Here is a 16,587-nt window from a genome sequence, read left to right as displayed (position 1 = left end):
TTTGGCTCCTTTACTCTCGCAAGTCGTGGAGTTTGCGTACCGATTCCCCCCTGACTGGTGGGGATGAATTCCGAACCTCGGACCGCATGAGCGCTGCGAGGCTCCAGGCATGTCTCAAACTCTCAACATGCTCCTAGGTAGCAAGAGCTAGAGATAGCAAGACGGTCGCGTGTCCACCTTGCTTTTTTTATTTCCAAAGCCCGGTTTTACACTCTCGCTACACTTTTATTACATATACCTGTACAGGTATATATAGATTCTCATCTTAACCTCTTTTTTTCGTTCCATTTGATTTTGGATTTAAAAGTTGCCGCAAAGTTTCGTGTGATAAAAAACAAATAAAACAACCATCAACTGACGAAGAATTTAAAAAAGAAACAACGACTATCTGCATCTTCATGAAGTTATGAAAGAAGGAAGAGGATTAAATGTTTTAAAAATCCAATAATAATATCATCAACAATTATAACAATAACTGCAACGACGACAATAATAAATTCCGTTAATCGTGTCAAATAAATAAACAAAATATTTGTGGTATTATCGAACATAGATTAAGATTCACCGTGGTACATGTACAGGGGGGGGGGGGGGGGGAGGACGGTAGATGCGACTACTAAGTGAATTTAAATTTTATTAAATGTAAAAAACAACAGTGTACAAAAGTGTATTACGTGTTTTATCATTGATAAAATAAGTGAGTGGTTTCATTTCTCTTTTCTCGTTCGTCATTAAAATAATTTGAAAACTATTCGAAGTGTCGTAAGGCTACCGGTTGAATGGGATATACACATGGAAAACTAAAAAACTAAACTTGAAAATAACATTTGGTGCGAATATATTAGGTGGTAATTTGATTTTATATTAATTAAAAATATAGATAATATATTCTGAAATTAAAGAAAGTCGGAGAAAAAGAAGGACGTAAAATTATAATAAAAAAATAAAAATAAGAGGACGAAGGTATCCGTGTGTTTTAACGACGACTATGTCAATACTCGCATTCCGCTCTCAAGGCAACTGAAGACCCGGGATTGGTCGTCGGGTCGGCGTGACGTCACTCCCGCTGATGATAATGAGGTATTCAAGATGGCGGCGCTCGAGTAGCTAGTGTTTTAACGTGTGTGTGATACCAGTTGGTGATACCTTTGGATGGATTTAGAGCTTAGTGAAATATGCCAAGGAGAAGAAATGGGGAGATACCGCTTCCGGACGGCTGGGATGTCGCCAGAGACTTTGATGGGAAAGTCTATTTCATCGATCATAATACCCGAAAGACTACTTGGATTGATCCGAGGGACAGGTACGATTGTGTATACCTTCTTTTTCTCTTTTACTTCTTTCTCTCACACCGTATCTATACGAAACATTCGTCTATGTGGATGAATGGCGTAAATCCTACATAACAACCTAAACCACCCCGCATAGCTAACGATCTTTTCGTCCCTCGGTTTTTCGTATTTATTCCCTTAGAACAACCGAATCCTTTTGACTCTCGGGTATCGGCTACGTTCCTCATACTTCTTAAAACTTCTTCGTCGGTTGGTTCGTTGGTCCCTCCTCGTTGGTGATGCTGATGCGAAGTCCCGAGTGAGGCGTGCAGCTTGTAAGTGTTGGTGCGTACGTTTTACGTTACCTCGGCTCGCTCACACACGCGCGCCGCGCCCGCATTCCATGCAACAGGGCCGCACAATTCTTACTTCTTTACTCTCTTAACTTAACTTGAAATCAAATCAAGTTTCAGTTTACTTTATCGCACGGAATCGAATAATAATCGAAGGTACGGTTTTCGGTTTTCACGGAGAACAAACACTGCGAGCCGATCCTCTTTCCACGGGAACAGATGCGAAGCAGAAACGAAAAATCTGCTCAAAACCAAATTCTTTGATACAAAGTCGAGATGATCTTTCGTACATACTTTATTTTAGATCTAGGCGAGAAACTCGACCTGGTTATTGCAGCCCCGGTTAGCCGGTTTATCGGGATGAGAAGTTAGTCTTCAGGATTTGATATCAGAGATGATCGAGCACATTTCCTTCAATTGCTGTAGTTTTTGAAAGACGTGTTCGAAACGAAATTCAAACAGTGCTCGAAATAAGATCGGAAATTTGAATTTTCTCACCGAATCTGGAATCGAAGAATTTGTACCGATTTAATTCGACATAGGTTTCGTCAAGTGTTTCAAGGCCGATCAGGGGTCTCATTTCGCGGTGTTCTCCACTCGTATCGTACATGTTGTTTAAATCTTCCGATCAGAAAAGAACTTACGGGTTTTATAAGCTTCCACAACAAAATGCAAATCACCGAATCAAGGCTAGGTTTTAGAGATTCATTAGTTAAGATTTCCAGCAGGCAAAAAGGGACTTATCGAAATGAGAAAGAAAAAAAAGGCCTAAGGAATGTGTAAAATTGTGAACAGGTTCCTCGATTAGCAGTCGAATATACATACCTACCTAGTCGATCGTAATTCCTTGTCGCTCAACGACGACTATGACGATAATGATGATTATGATGATTTTGGCAATGGTTTAGAATTGGAGAAAACGTCTTTCGATGCGCGCATTCTTTAACCCAACGATATAACACGCTCTCTGCGTCCTTGTTAGTTGCACGGTATAACCGATCGTTATTATACAATATAGTATACCAGTATGGCGAAACTAGAGACAAATTTATTTTCGAAAAAATCTTCCTATTCACTTGATAAAATTATAACCATAATCCGCGAGCGATAAATATGTCCGAAAATAATAATTTCTTTGAAAATAATTCCATAATCTCAGACGTTTCTTCTGGATAAAAAAAAAAAGCGATGTTATTTCTTACACGATACTCGTTGGTTGTTACATAAAATCGAGTATGTATCTATATACCTGTAGGGTGAGGAGATATAAACACATACTTAATACGAAGATTCCTGTTACGTAATTCACACTCGTGTGCATGTAGGTGTCAGCATCAGGCATATATTATATATTATACATGTATACATATACATACTTGTATATACATTTCTTATACCTACCATGCACGTTTGGCATTTGCATTCACGGAAATTTGACCTCAGTTCCTGGAACTACCGACTGCATCTATACGCCATATGTATAATGTGTATACATATATGGATACACGTATATGTATATATGTTAGCATATGGTATACATGCGGTATTTACTGAGGTGGTTGGCAAAAATAGTTTGGAAGGCTTTTAGAGGGACGTCTAAAACGGATTCTTGCATCTCTCCTTTCGTCCCTCCAGCTTCTTGGTCCCCCGGTCTTTTTTCCGTTCCTTCCTCTCTTTTCTCCGTCTCTCTTGGCACCCCGCGGACGTCTTTTGTTACCCAATTTGTAAGCTGTCAGTGGCAGTGTCGTCGTCATCATCGGGAAAAAATAAATATATGAAAATGTTAATGAAATTAAATAAAATTAAATTAAATCACAATTTACGATCCTCCATGCGCTGACTTCCACACACACACAACATGCCGCACATATGGTGTGTATATTTTAGAAATTTCCATCGCTCAAATAATTATAATGTAACAGAAATATATCTACTGTCTATTTTTCTCAAAGGCGAAACGGAACGGGTTATTACTTCGGCGATATGGTTTGATCTCTAATTAAAGCCTCGCGTTAGAGACACGTATCAATAATTTTTCCGGTTTTTTTCTTCAATTTTTCTTCATTCCTTTTCGTTCCCAGTGACTATTTTTCTCATTAGCCAATCGATTAGAAACACTGCAGGATTGGAAGAGAAAAAAGAGATCATAATACATGTTACAATATTCATAATACTGCTGCATATCGAACGATATTTTTTACACCCATCGGGGGGAGGGGGGGTCGAATTATCTAGGTGATGAACGGACTGCCCGCTGCAGACGGATGAACTCGAACCAAATTGCTTTTAAATTATACTATACAGACGTTTGCCCATGACCGTTACAAAATCTCCGTATATTACATTATAACCTATGCTGCTGCTTCTTCATCTCACGTATTTTATCGAACGTACCGTGTTTCTCGTGTTCCTTTTGCCGGTTTTTTTTTTTTTTTAAATTATTATTTTTTATTTTTTTTTCATTTACCTTTTTCAAATATTTTTTCTCCTGCCTCTCGTCCATATCTTGTCTCGTATCCGAAGACGTGTTTATTATTGATTCTCTAAATATTTTTTCCCTAACTGACTCGTAAAGCTGCGAATTTTTAATTAACAGTATATGTGTTTAATCCTAGGAAGGAAATTTTTGTCCGATTTAATCTGAACTGGATTAAATTAGATATCTGCGTAGCTTCGTACGATATGTGTGTGTTTATTAAAGTCATAAAAGTTTATATCCATTTATACGCGAAAACAGGAGCAATTAATTGAAAAGAAAGAGCAGAAGAGAAAATATTGACCTCTCGTTCAGCTTAATATTTTATCGTCCCCAAGTTCTCATCACGAACATCGGCGATCATCCGCACCATTATTATCTCAATTCGTAGAGAAAGGATGTGATGATATAAAAAAAAAAAGATAAAAAAACGAAACCCAAGAGAATCTAAAGATTCATTTTTTCGGTTCGTATCTCGACTGTTTTGAGAAAGAGTTGGGACAGGGGGTAAAAATTTTTTGGCAGTTGATGTCTAACGATGGCAAATAAAGAGAATCTCAGGTATGGAATGTTGGTAGTTACGGGGGAAATACGCATTCCATTGATCCCCCACTTTTCTCAACGCTTTAAAAAGTCCTCCCGGCAAGATGCGAATGCTCAGAAGAATTCTAATAATAGATTTTGCCGCCAGATGGTGCCGCGACCGTTCGAAGATACATACCAGCATACCTTAACCGCACGAATATATTCGTGTATCTCTCCTCCACCTCCTACCCCCTTCCACCCTTCGGTTATATATATATAGTTCTCTTATGGTGTACGATACCGAAATGCCTCGGCAGCATCAACCCATGGGGCCGAATGCTTGGAAACCGTGTGGGTGCCGCTTCTAAAAATAAACGGACGTTTAATATATTCTCGGAGAACGACGCCTCGCGGTACTCCTCCGTTCGTTGGGCATGACTGGGAAAGGGGAAGGGGGAAAGGGGTGGAAGGGGTGGAAGAGATAACATTCCTCGATGTCAGTAAATCGGTCCAGGAGTATGAGTACGTACCTGTGAGTTACATACCCTGTAAAAGGGGAGGCTCCTGTGTACCGAAGTTCAAGAATTTCAGATAACGTTTAATTACTCTTCGAGTACCTAACCGCCATTAACTTTTAGGTTTCAAGTTTCAACGTACGGTTATTATAACGCGATGACGTTTACCCCGAGACACAGGTAATATTATCTTGAGGTCATGGAGTAATTTTTTTCTTCTCCTCTTTTAACCATTCGAATTCATTACTGCGTCCGAATCTCCGTCTCTTTCATCGCGGATCATATTCGAAGTCCTCGTCGTATTTTATTTGATCAGATTTGCGAAATTTGGATCGCCAATATTCTTGAATTTCTGTTACAAATAGATCGTGCAAAAAGTTGAAGAACCGGTGTTTGTTGTGCACAGATTTCGTTGCACATACCGAACGAGAATTTCATTCGATGTTTCGCAAATTTTACCACCCCGATATAAGAGAAGTGTCATGTTTATTCGAAAGTGTATATCCGTACGGTAGGACTGTACGTTGAAAATTTCACTGCATTTTTCCACGCACACCAAAGAAACCCGCGAAGGAATTCGTAAACTGTAAACATTTGGGATCGCGGTTCAGCCTCTGGAATGTACCTGATTTTTCTAAACACAGATGGCTGGCAGATGCTTAACAGTCTACACCAACCAGACGGCTCGGGATTTTTATCGTGCTACTTTCTTCTGTTCCGAAGTATAAAAATACAAAAATTCACATCCAGTCTAGCCCGGGTCGTCTTCACGCGTCCGTGAAAATAATTGTCGCGAATTTTTGCGAATCGAAACCGAATTTGTTATTTTCTTGATTTTTCAACTTCGGCGGTGCGAAGCTTTTCATACGCAGAGGCTGAAGAATAATGAAATTCTTACGTGTCACACGGAGGGGGGGAAAAAAAAATCCTTGGAATTCTAAAAGCGAAAGTTTGTTGGAATTCTTATTACGGAAAATCGAGATACATATGTATAAGTACACACATCGAATGATATTATAAATATATATATATGTATATATAGGTATGTTCCACAAATGGATTTGCGTGTAAGAATCTTGGCAGAGTACCAGATGATACCTACTATCGTCTGTACAGTGGTGAAAGATTTGAAAGCGAATACTGAAAATCCGTTGTACATGTCTAATTAACGCGTACGCTTTTTCGCGTGAGTTTCAAAGGTATAAGAATACGATATTGCGTCAATTTATTGTTCGAATGTATCACAATAAGTTAACGGGTATGGGTGCAAAGTCGTAAAGTGAACTCGGGATAATTATGTATCAGCTGTAGCGGGTATGACTTATAATATCGTATGCGCACTTCAAGAATCGAGCGAGAGAAGTCCCTGACACAAATTACGGTCAAAAGAATGTGTCCCAAACTTGGAAATTTGATACATTCTCACGGCGTGACTGTGCGTTCGCCGAGTTATATGTATACACTCGGTGCATTACTTACTACTGTACACATCGCGGCTACCACGTGCCGCACGTTGTAACTGAGGATATCAGTCATCGCGAGTCCCAGTCCGTCGTACGATTTGGTCTATCAATGGAAATGAAAACTGGACATTGGAACGGTCAAAGTTTTAATAAAAATTTCTAAATCCGTGTAACGTAAGCGCGACTTTAATCGTAAGTAATTCTTCATTTCTTCGATTCACTTGTTACAGAATTGTTAGTAGAGATGAGTAAGCCCTTGATTCGAGAATGAAAATAACTTTGCCAATCGATCGTGCTATACGTGCGAGAATTTATTCGCTTGTAGATACAGGTGCGAGATACATGTACAAGTACACAGGTATACACGATGTGGTACGTTATACATATTTATCGCCGACACGAATCGATGATGATCGAGTCGAAAGTATGAAAGACAATACAAAATATAAGTTGAGCCAAAAAACCGATGGATCGATCCCGAAGATTCTGAATCGGATCGAAGACCATCGGATGTAGAGAAAAGTAAAAAAAGAAAAAAAAAACAGCGGAGATTTTTTAAATGTGAATCTCGCGCAGCCACTTCAATCCGTGCATGTGTAAAACATATTTAATTCACTTTTCTCACTTTACATTCTAAAAGAGATTTCGAAGTGTGTTCGAATACACCTGACGCTGCTACTCCTGCTCCGAGTCGGTGAATGTCCACCGCGACTAGAATTTAATTTCTATAGGTATACCACAGCCTACGATCCGAACGTAGACTGCTATTACATCGCGGATTGAACCATAGTAGATCGTGCATTAAGTGCATTAATGTATATAAGCATATAGATCGTAGGATAGGCAGAAGCCATTCATACCGAGTGCGCTTTTCAACGATATCGAAATTATCTTTTTTTTTCGGGTCTGTGATGAATTTGGGAAACACTTGACGCAAATCCGACCGCTGTTCAACCAGTTTTCGGGACTTAATTTTGCCGGTCGAATGCTTCGATACCTCTGACACACACCCACTTCGTGTGGATTGTATTATTTTTTTTCATTTTTTTTTTTTTTATAATTATTCGTGAACATATGTTACGCGCACAACGGTGCGTATAAGTTAATATTTGATTTGCAACGAACCGGAACCTGCAGCTTGCGGCACGCACAGCACCGACTCTATATCTCGGTTGGTACCGAGAATTATTTTTCTCACCGAAGTTACGTTATGTACGCAAGTACCTACGTATTCCGAAACGCAAGCAAGTCGGAGAGAAAAAAAAGAAAGTACCCGATACGTTGCAAGAAGAAATTAGTCAAATCAAACAAGAGTTCTGGAATTTTAATTATGGTTCAATCACCGTGGAATTATCTTTTACACGAAATAAGCTTATCGAGGATCAGAGAGGAAGAAAAAATTACCATCTCGGTTTTTCCAAATTTGTTTCATCGTTTTTGAGAATTTTTGACAGAAATCAACCAACGAAAAGTAACAAATCGGGAGAAGAAAGAGAAAAATTGTCTGCCTCTGAAAGTCGGAACTATATCTTATGTAACAAATCACTGGCCCAATACGAAAGGTCGAGGGTCAGAGGCAGGTCGAATTGGCACAGAATGCCCCGTATGTAACTCGACTTGCTATAAGTATAGTATACTACACGCGACAGAAAATACTGGGTCAGTAGTCGGTCAAGTGAACGTGTTTCTTTCTAGCTTAGTTCGTTGGTACAGTACATCGTGTATACTATAGTTATATACATGTAATATCGAGAGTCGAGAAGCAGAGGGGCGTAACCCACGATTTTTCGATAGTCCGGTACCTGCGTTGCGCCGTCGTAAAAATTTCAGTCCCGTTGAAAAACGGATGGAATCGCGAAGGAAATCCAGAAATATGTGAGCGCGAAAACACCTGGGCATCTCATTTCTTAGTTGAATGTATCGCGAATCAATTATTTTTTTTTAAATATATCGCGCCGTGTCAACAGCTGATGGGATTGAACTTACTTTGGAGAAATGAAAAAAGTTAACTCTTCCAGATTTTCAAGGGTGCTTGAATTTCTTTTTCAACTTTCTCGCGAATATTATACCAGTGTAGGGGGTATATACGCGTGAGACGAATGTAATAAATTTTCGAGCTGTTTCTAAATTCGCCGTTTTATTATCATCATTATCACGAACGCACGAATTATTTAAAATTCACAAACTGCAGAACGTAACCTGGAACTTGACGCTGTATTACTTCCGAGGAATGCAGCTCGCAAGTTTCACTCGCATTCCTGTCCTACCAGTTTATAAAACCGTGGGTATATATAAGGTACTATATGAACATGGACAGAAGTTCTTATATCTATATACATACGTATATATAAAATATATATTTGTGCCACTGCTACTGCTTACTGTTAACTTTTGCCACTATATTATTATATACAGGGTGTCTGGTTTCATTTTCGGATCCTTGAAAATAAATTACGCCCAAAATTTTTTTTTTATGGTTATCAGAGAAAAATAAGAAGAAAAATATTAAGGCTATAAAAAAGAGCCTGTATCAACGCAAAAATCTAATTGCTCGGTTAAAATTCTTTTCAAATACAAAAAATTTTACTCAGGCGTCATAGCATAAATTGGAGTATATTTTTGTTACAGAATTTTTTTCTTCTCTTATTCATCTATTTTTCTATTGTATCTCTGAATATATCATGCATGGGGATACTCCGACATCCCCGATTACTCGACTCGACGTTATTTCAGTGTAATAACATCATAACGTTTTCCAGACGTCGCAAGATTATATCGAGAACTGTAGAGATCCGAAACAGCTCCGATCGTATATAGACGAACCTCTTGACATTATTCCCATGTAAATGTACAATAATGACCTCAATGATTTATCTAGATCAATTTAATTTTTTTTTTTTTTTTTTTTTTTAGAAGAAGCAATTTATTTTGGAAAATTTCCTGAAAGGATTTTCAAAGTCTTTCGTACTGCAGAGTTGAATGAATCGTCGATAACGGGATGGCCGATGTTGTTAAAAATTTTCAAAGTTGAAAAAAAAAATGTCATGAAGTGAGCCGAATTTCAACTGCAGTGACAATTAATTTTTCGCTGCATTATTAGCGTATTTTATGTGCAATCGTTCGTCGCTTCGATAAAGAAACAACGCCCCTTTTGAACGCAATTGACGATTCAATGTTTTCCTCGCATTCACAGTAAAATAGAATAGAGATATATGGGATGATTGAAGAATGAAAGAAAAATTACAATAAAAAAACCATTCATTTCAAGTAACTAGTAATAATAGCAACATATTTTCTGTTATCGTCGCGTCGTTACGAGCTTATGCTAATCAGGTGTGTCGCGCGGGTGCATTCGAGATCGGGGTGAATGCGTCAATGGTTAGAATAATGATGTATCGTGTGTCGTATCCGTGACGAGCTTTCAATCCGCAATTACATAGAAATAATCGTAGAACTGATAATGAGATACTTCTTCGTTTACGCTCACTCGATATAATACACTTAAATTACTACACGTACGTCGATCATTCATTAACCTGAAACTACGTCAGTCTCTTACCTGTATTACACATCTATAATTCTATCTGACGTAGTAGGCGTTATATAGGCTGACTAATTCATTCACCAAATACCTCCTATTGCCGCGGGACTGTATAAAATCCAATGTACATTCGATATTGTTACGTTATACCTGTATATCCGTTTACAATTTTTCTTACAATAGTATTCCTATTTTAGTAACTTAAGATACAGAAAAAAGGAATAATATATAATGGAGTTATTGAATAAAAGAACGACAAACTTTGATTATGGATTAAAAAAAAAAAAAATCTCTCCACGACTGCGAGACGTATACCCGATCGAGTATTAATTGTTAACTCAATCGAGTTTTGATGTTCTTAAATTTACGATTAAATTAATTCCCGAAAATTAACTCGGAATAAAATTCTAAAAATAGGTACACGTAACGTTGACATAACGTTGCGTTCCGGAATTTCGTTTGCGGCGAGAGATTAATTTACTTTTCTAAAAGGATACGCCTTTCCGGTGGACTTACTATATATTTTAGAAAATTCCTCAAGTTTCTTTTTTTTATTTTCCTCCATGACTCGAGTTATAACAGAGGAAAGATATGTCACGACTGACTCAACGTGCGTACATATAAGTGAAAAGGATGAATTGAGTTTGGTCGGGAACTGAGAGAGAGAAAAAAAAAATTCGGTTATTCGATGTTTGTCTTCGTACAAACAGAGATCGCGTGTTCTTCGATGACGTTATCACGTAGGAATGTAGGGTCAGAATTCAAAATCGTCGTCGCGTTGTCGTCGTCCTTCTCGTTCTCGTTGTCGGACGGCAGGCTGCACAGACGTATGCACATACGTTTCGATGTAAAACACTGCGTGTCAAGTTAAGAAAATTAACGCTGTCCCCGCGCACAACTCATTGAATAAAAATGAGTAAAAACACCGTATAAATATACATATACGTACGCATATATTTTATATAGCTCGTCGCGTCGGAAGATAAATTAAAATTTTCTCGTACACACGCGTACCTGCGTGAGAAAATTTAGTAAAATTGCAATCAGATGACGAATGAAAAATTTGAGCGATCTTCGGAGGTGGCTAATCGACAAGTTTTCCTAGCGAGTTACGGCACAGGTGATTTTACGGTGAAACAGAAATAAGTAATTGAAAAAATAAAAAAGGAGAACAAACATATTTTCACAGAGACAATATTGTAACAGCATAAATTCTTTTCTTCTTCGTTTTTCCCCGTCTTTTACTGCGACGAGTTTTTTTTTTCTTTTTCTTTTTTGTTAATTTTACGTAACCGTTCAAAGTACATGAGTATATATAAATGCCACGTATGGATATTGTATTTACATATTTAATAGAAGCTGTTTAGCGAGTGAACAATACCGACAACACGTACCCAACTTATACCTAAAGATCGCACTTTTTAAAAAAAAAAACCAGAAAGTCAAGTTATTCATTCTGAATTACTTTGAGAATTTCATACATATACATACATATATGATTACGTAGCGCGTCGGTGAGTAATTACTATATGAGCGTAAATTTTAACAGTCATACGAAAAATATGTGTCAGACACTCATACGTGAGTTGATTTCCTTTTTGATTTACTATATCTTTTCTTTTATTCAATACCGAACGTTCGTCGATAGAGACGATAATTGCTCGCTCTCGGCTCTGTGTGCGATAAGTTAGCCGCAGATATATAGGATATAAATAAATGTACATATGTACATTATATGTAATCGTTAGCTAAGCAAATCGTTATCCCTTTAACGATCGCAATTCGCGAAGATCTGCGACAAGGACGAAGCGCTTCGGTTGAAGATATTTGCCAGCTGTGCAGCGGTGTGTAATATACATTTACATTGCAACCTTCGCACGTTCTTCGTAACACTCGATTCTCGCATTATGTATATTGAGCGGTGGCCCACAGTATAATATGCGACGGAATGTCAAGGCGAAAATGCCGCGGCCGCGGTTCCTGCCTACCGCGCCGATACTATCCAATAAACCGAATGATCCGATCCCAACCTCACCTAACCCAACCTCGAACTACGATATTATCCGCACGCTCGATAATCCTTGCATCCAACCTCATTATTCGCGTTTGTAACGCGCGCCAACAGATAAAACGATCAATTTATTAATCGATCCTGAAATAAGTTATCGTCGGATGTTACCTTATACCGTGTATGACAACGGTTTTTAAAAGATCGTCAATAGCTTCCTAGGCTTCCGTTTTTCATTTCGTTTCATTCCATTATTTTTCTTTATCAATTATTCCCGCGGTTGAAAGGATAAGCCGACTCGAACGCATCGGTAGGGGGGGGGGGGGGGGGGGGGGCCCGGAAACGAGTGATCCTTTGAACGGCGACGCTGCGGAACCTCGTCGCATTCCATTCCCTCGGTATTGGTAAACATTAGGTACTCACGTTATACGTGTGTACGTAGATATTTTTATTTTTACATACAAACGTACGCGTATACATGTATTTGTATAACTTCGGTCGCTCACGTCCAGTGTTAGGCGCGTGATTAGACTTATTAATTTGTAGGAAATGCGTTCGGAAGTACGCGGTGTGTGACGCGAGTCGAGGTGCAGTAGGAAATATCACTCGTAATCGCGATAGTCGAAGAAAAATGAAAATGGTGCGGTGGTGTTGCGTGCGAATAAAGCAAAAAAAAAAAAAAAAAGATGTATTCAGATTTTGGGGAAAAATTTTTCGACGACGATTTATTCGGAGTTTTTGTTATTTCATTTATTTGATTTTTGAAATGCGTGATTACAGGTTCACCAAGCCACAAACGTTCGCGGACTGCATCGGCAATGAACTTCCACTCGGCTGGGAAGAAGCTTACGATAAGCACGTGGGAGCTTACTACATCAATCACGTTAACCGTGAGTGCATATTAATTTATTATTATTTAATTTAAATCGTTGCTTTTCCCGTTCGAAAGTAATCTCTGATTTCATCGAGCGCGTTATGCGCGAGCCGGAGCGGGTTATTCAAGGTTTGAAGAATTATAACTTTGTTTTTCACGAATCGAAAAAAACTCGCGCCGAATAACAAACGCTGCGAAGCGTTATTCCGATCGTAATTACATTATCATATTCAATTCCGATTCCGATTCCGAGCTCCCGAAATTTTTCACGTTTCTCAAATATCATTTTTTTAGAAACCACTCAACTCGAAGACCCCAGGCTCGAGTGGCGTGCCATTCAGGAGGCGATGCTCAGGGAATATCTTCAGACGGCCCAAGACGTACTGGAGGTAAGTTTTCATTCGTCAAACTCTAGTCTGTCTATCGTCGATATTAAATCTACGGCGTACCCTAATCTCGATGAAATCGTACGGTGGCGAATGGAATTTTATCGACCACTTCCTTCCGCAAAGGGGAAAAAATATTTTCAAAACTTTCCTCGGATCGTATTGTACCTGTATGAAAATTAATATTTCGCACAGAGGTGAAAAGTATCGTTGCGAACAATGAGCGTGAAATTGTTCGCGTTCGACGCGGAGTTTCTCGCGTTTGAAAATAAAAGATTCTTTCGAAGATGCGGCGACGCGGTGATCGGCAGGTTCAGCTGCTTCCGCTCGCTCGGGCTCGATCCCCGATTATTCCGTATGGACAATATGACGAAGTCCGAGCGTCGCGTCGTTAAGAGAAGTAGGAGGATGGGTAGAAAGGAAGGAAAAAGAGAAAAAAAAAAAAACGGAGAAGGTTATAGCAGCGATGGAAGGAAGGCAGGAAGCCGTCCCGTGGGAAATCATGTCACTTCCGGTCATTCCGAACACCCTCGGGTCGGAAATGAGGCGATAAATGATGCGTCGTGCGTTATTAACTATATAGGTAGCACATACGTTAAATTATTATCTACGGAAATCAAGACCAACAACTTTCGTGCGTCGCATGTGACGACGCTCTCTCATTCTATTTTCCATTCATTTATTTCATTTTATCCAGTTCGATTTCTTTTCTTTTTTTTTTTTTTCCAATTTCTTCTTCGCGTTCGACATTTTTTCTCCGTCAACCTGTTGCTCGATTCAACTTGAAACGGGATGGTAATTTTCTCGGGTATATATTCCAATACATATATACAGTACAAGACCGTCCATACCCGGGAATATGTTCAAAGTGAGTCTCGATGTACGATAGTTTTACGTCCTCTATATAAAACTTGTGTGAATATATATACGTGCGTGTATATAATGCATACACATATTTACCTACGGTATATACGTATAAACTATAAATACTCTTATGGTATCGGTGAGGAACTTGCATTCCGATGCAAATGGTCCCCACCGTTCGTCCTCAGCCTCGAACCCGGCACTCTTAGCTCGAGGCTCGGGGCGAGAGAAAAAGGAGAGAAAAAGAGAGAGGAAGGAAATAAAGAAAAAAAAACAAAAAAAAAATGCGTGTGCGTGGCGTGCGTTGCAGGACTTCGTTCGTTCGTTCGTTGGTTCGTTCGTTGGTTGGTTCGTTCGTTCGTTCGTTCGCTGGAACGTTTTCTTCATCTCTTTCCAGAGAGAGGAGAGCTTTTCGATCATTCAATTTATCTCGAAGCGAGTTAAAAATAGACTCTGGGACGATCGTATAATATATCCGTCTCGCTCGTGCACTGGTTATAACGCTATATCGATTATAAAGTATTATACACACGAAATCGGGGGCTATAGAGTACCAGTTGTAAAGCCAACATTAGAAAATTACCTATACTCCTCGCCTTCTAACCCGCGAGCCTCGTTTTTATCTATTTATTATTTATTTCATTTTTATTCCTTTTTTTTTTGTTTTTTTTTTTTTACATGCGCCTACCGTATGCGTATGATGTGTAGTACTTACATACCTTGCGGCGTGTATGTTACACATAGTATACGGAGCACTACGAGCTTAATCAAATCTGTATAGTCGCGGTCATAACCCCCGTAGCTGTTAAAAAAAATATTTACAAATTTTTCCCCGCATTATTTCTTAACGTGAACATTTTATACAGCCGATCTAGGTGTGTGAAATTCTCGTCGGAAAAATAAATATTTAGCAAAAGCGAATTTGAATAAGATGCACGTTTTATTATTTTCATTTTTCTTTAATGTCAATTGAACGAAAATCAGGAATTATGTTTATTTTGCCCTGAGTTAAAATTATCGTTTCATATGATTTGCGATAAAAATTGGAATGAATGAAGTTTTAATTGTACAACGAATGTATACTCGAGACAAATAATTGGATAGCGTTGTAACGAGTGGTTAAATCAGGATTTGAAAGATTTTTTGGCCCTGTGAAATAGTTTTTTTGAAAAATAAAAATTCTTTGGCAGGGTATTTACTGCTTGAAAGAAAAATGCGTCCGTCGAGGCTTATCGTCGTGTAGGTCCAGTCGGTTGGTATAATATACTATTTACACATATATATACATATATTTAATGAATAGTTGCGAGATTCCTTGTAACGAAAATCTTACGAATCTCGTCGCCGTTTCGGTCTCGGCCAACAGCCCACGCCGTGTCTAGGAACTACTGCTGTACGTAGTTTCTTCTTCTTCTTCTTCTTTTTCTTATTCTTCTTCGTCTTCTTCGTCTTCTTACCTTCTGCCTCCGTTGCCTCTTTGGCTCACTAACTCCGGAGTACGCGCCAGCCAAGAATTCTTGAGATTTTGAACGCAAAGAATTTTTGGCTCGATTGTTACATTTTTCAAATACCACAAATATTTTGTCTCGAAGGTATGCTTTAACGAGATACGAACTGAGAGAATGTTAATTAAAATGTATTTTTATTTTACCGTTGTCGTATAGTTATTATCCTTGTTGTAAAATATATATGTACAAGTAAAGTAATTTTTTTTTTTTTTTAATATAAAACTGTGAGGATTTAATGATTTTATATAAAATCAATTTCATTACGTTTCCGCGTGATCCTCACACGATGGACGAGCGACGATTTCTTTGACCCTAACAGATGAAATTGAAAAAAAAAAAAAGGACCAAGTGGATATGAAATTGAGAAAATGAGATGAACCGTATAGAATTTGTTATTTTACTCCGTCCTCAGTTATTCTTGTTACTGCAATATACCTATAGCGAATTTAACTCAACGTCGGGACCAAACTATTTTTGCCAAGACTACACTGAAAATTTGAAATTTTCGTACGACGCGTTCTACAGAGAATTTTCCGTGCAGAAAATCCACACGAATGAATCTTGAATAATTGGGGAAAAAATTGATTGCGAGTCGAGCGCGCACAATGCGTGCTTTCCACGACAACTCGATGAGTCCGATCATTGATGGAAAAAATAAAAAAGAAACTAAAAAAGGAGAAGCAGATGAGTTAAAAATAAATTTAGATAAATAGTTTATCGACGCGTCCCGGATTTCTTGGACCCTTTTTATTCATGTTTATACGTACACATAAGGTATACAGCTCTCGTTGCGCGTGACGGAA

General features: G+C 38.5%; 1 protein-coding gene across 1 annotated transcript in view; it reads left to right on the top strand.

Annotated features, from left to right (window-relative positions):
- The first annotated feature begins 58 nt into the window (after window positions 1-58).
- The window catches only part of LOC105684531 (protein kibra), a 41,825-nt gene continuing 25,296 nt past the window's right edge, over window positions 59-16,587 (top strand). The window contains exons 1-3 of the mRNA XM_048656102.1: window positions 59-1,303; window positions 12,933-13,042; window positions 13,321-13,415. Coding sequence (XP_048512059.1) covers window positions 1,176-1,303; window positions 12,933-13,042; window positions 13,321-13,415 — 333 coding nt within the window. The 5' untranslated portion in view covers window positions 59-1,175. The remainder of the gene's footprint in view (window positions 1,304-12,932; window positions 13,043-13,320; window positions 13,416-16,587) is intronic.

This window comes from Athalia rosae, chromosome 5 (genome assembly GCF_917208135.1).
Source record: "Athalia rosae chromosome 5, iyAthRosa1.1, whole genome shotgun sequence".
Taxonomy (NCBI): Eukaryota; Metazoa; Arthropoda; class Insecta; order Hymenoptera; family Athaliidae; genus Athalia; species Athalia rosae.
Note: the sequence above shows the minus strand (reverse complement) of the source record. Positions and strands in the feature narration are given on the sequence as shown.